This window comes from Arachis ipaensis, chromosome B10 (assembly GCF_000816755.2).
Source record: "Arachis ipaensis cultivar K30076 chromosome B10, Araip1.1, whole genome shotgun sequence".
Lineage (NCBI taxonomy): Eukaryota > Viridiplantae > Streptophyta > Magnoliopsida > Fabales > Fabaceae > Arachis > Arachis ipaensis.
Genome location: NC_029794.2, coordinates 37,924,966 through 37,925,812, shown reverse-complemented (window position 1 = coordinate 37,925,812; position 847 = coordinate 37,924,966). Strand labels below are relative to the sequence as shown.

Genomic DNA, 847 nt, shown 5'->3' with positions numbered 1-847 from the left:
ATTTAATAATAAAATAAAAAATTTTATTAAAAAGGACGATTTTAATACGAAAAAAAATGTTAAGGATGATTCTAAATAAAAAATTATGTTGGGGACGATTTTGATTCTCTCTTAACGTTAGAGATCAAAACAATACTTATCCCTAATTTTTATTAAATATTAATTTTTGTATAATTATAAATGAGATATTTTTTTAAAATAACTTAAGAAAATAGAAGTATACATACTAAATGCATCACGTCAGTATTTTTAATGCCAGAAGTAACCCGTTCCGGAATAATTTAAATTCGGAGTTTTAGTTTAGTAAGTAATAAGTAATTTCTTAATTTGATATGGGAAAAAAGTGTCGTCTCGGCAGGATTAGTCAAACTGAAACAAGGAACCGGCATGAGCATCAGGAATGCGGTTAATTGATGCCGCTCTCTCACACTAAGACACTCTCCTCTTTCCCCTTTCGCTTCCAACGGTCCAACTTTGACTACCCTCCATTTCCATTTCCCCCTCCCCTCCCACCATGCCTTCTTCCACATTCTCTAAACCCTAACACAACTCTCCTTTCCAAAACTCTCTTCTTCTTCTTCTTCTCCTGTTGATCGCTTCCTCTTCTCTTCTCTTTTCTTTTAGCTGTTCTCGTTGAACGATCGCAATTTCGCAATGAACGTTACGATCGATTCGGCGCTCCTCGATTTCCTTGTTCCCTCTCTTTGGGAGATCAAAGTCTCCGTCGTCGCCTCATTCGTCGTCATACTGGCATACTCCTTCTTCACTTTCCGTACCGGCGACTCCGACGACGCCGCCGACCGAACACTCTCGGACAACCCCGTAACCGACGCTGCCTACGACAAAG

At 38.8% G+C, this 847-nt stretch overlaps 1 protein-coding gene across 1 annotated transcript in view; it reads left to right on the top strand.

Annotated features, from left to right (window-relative positions):
• Positions 324–847, top strand: part of LOC107623816 (BAG-associated GRAM protein 1) — a 10,711-nt gene continuing 10,187 nt past the window's right edge. The window contains exon 1 of the mRNA XM_016326198.2: positions 324–847. This exon is cut by the window's right edge and continues 3 nt beyond it. Coding sequence (XP_016181684.1) covers positions 655–847 — 193 coding nt within the window. The 5' untranslated portion in view covers positions 324–654.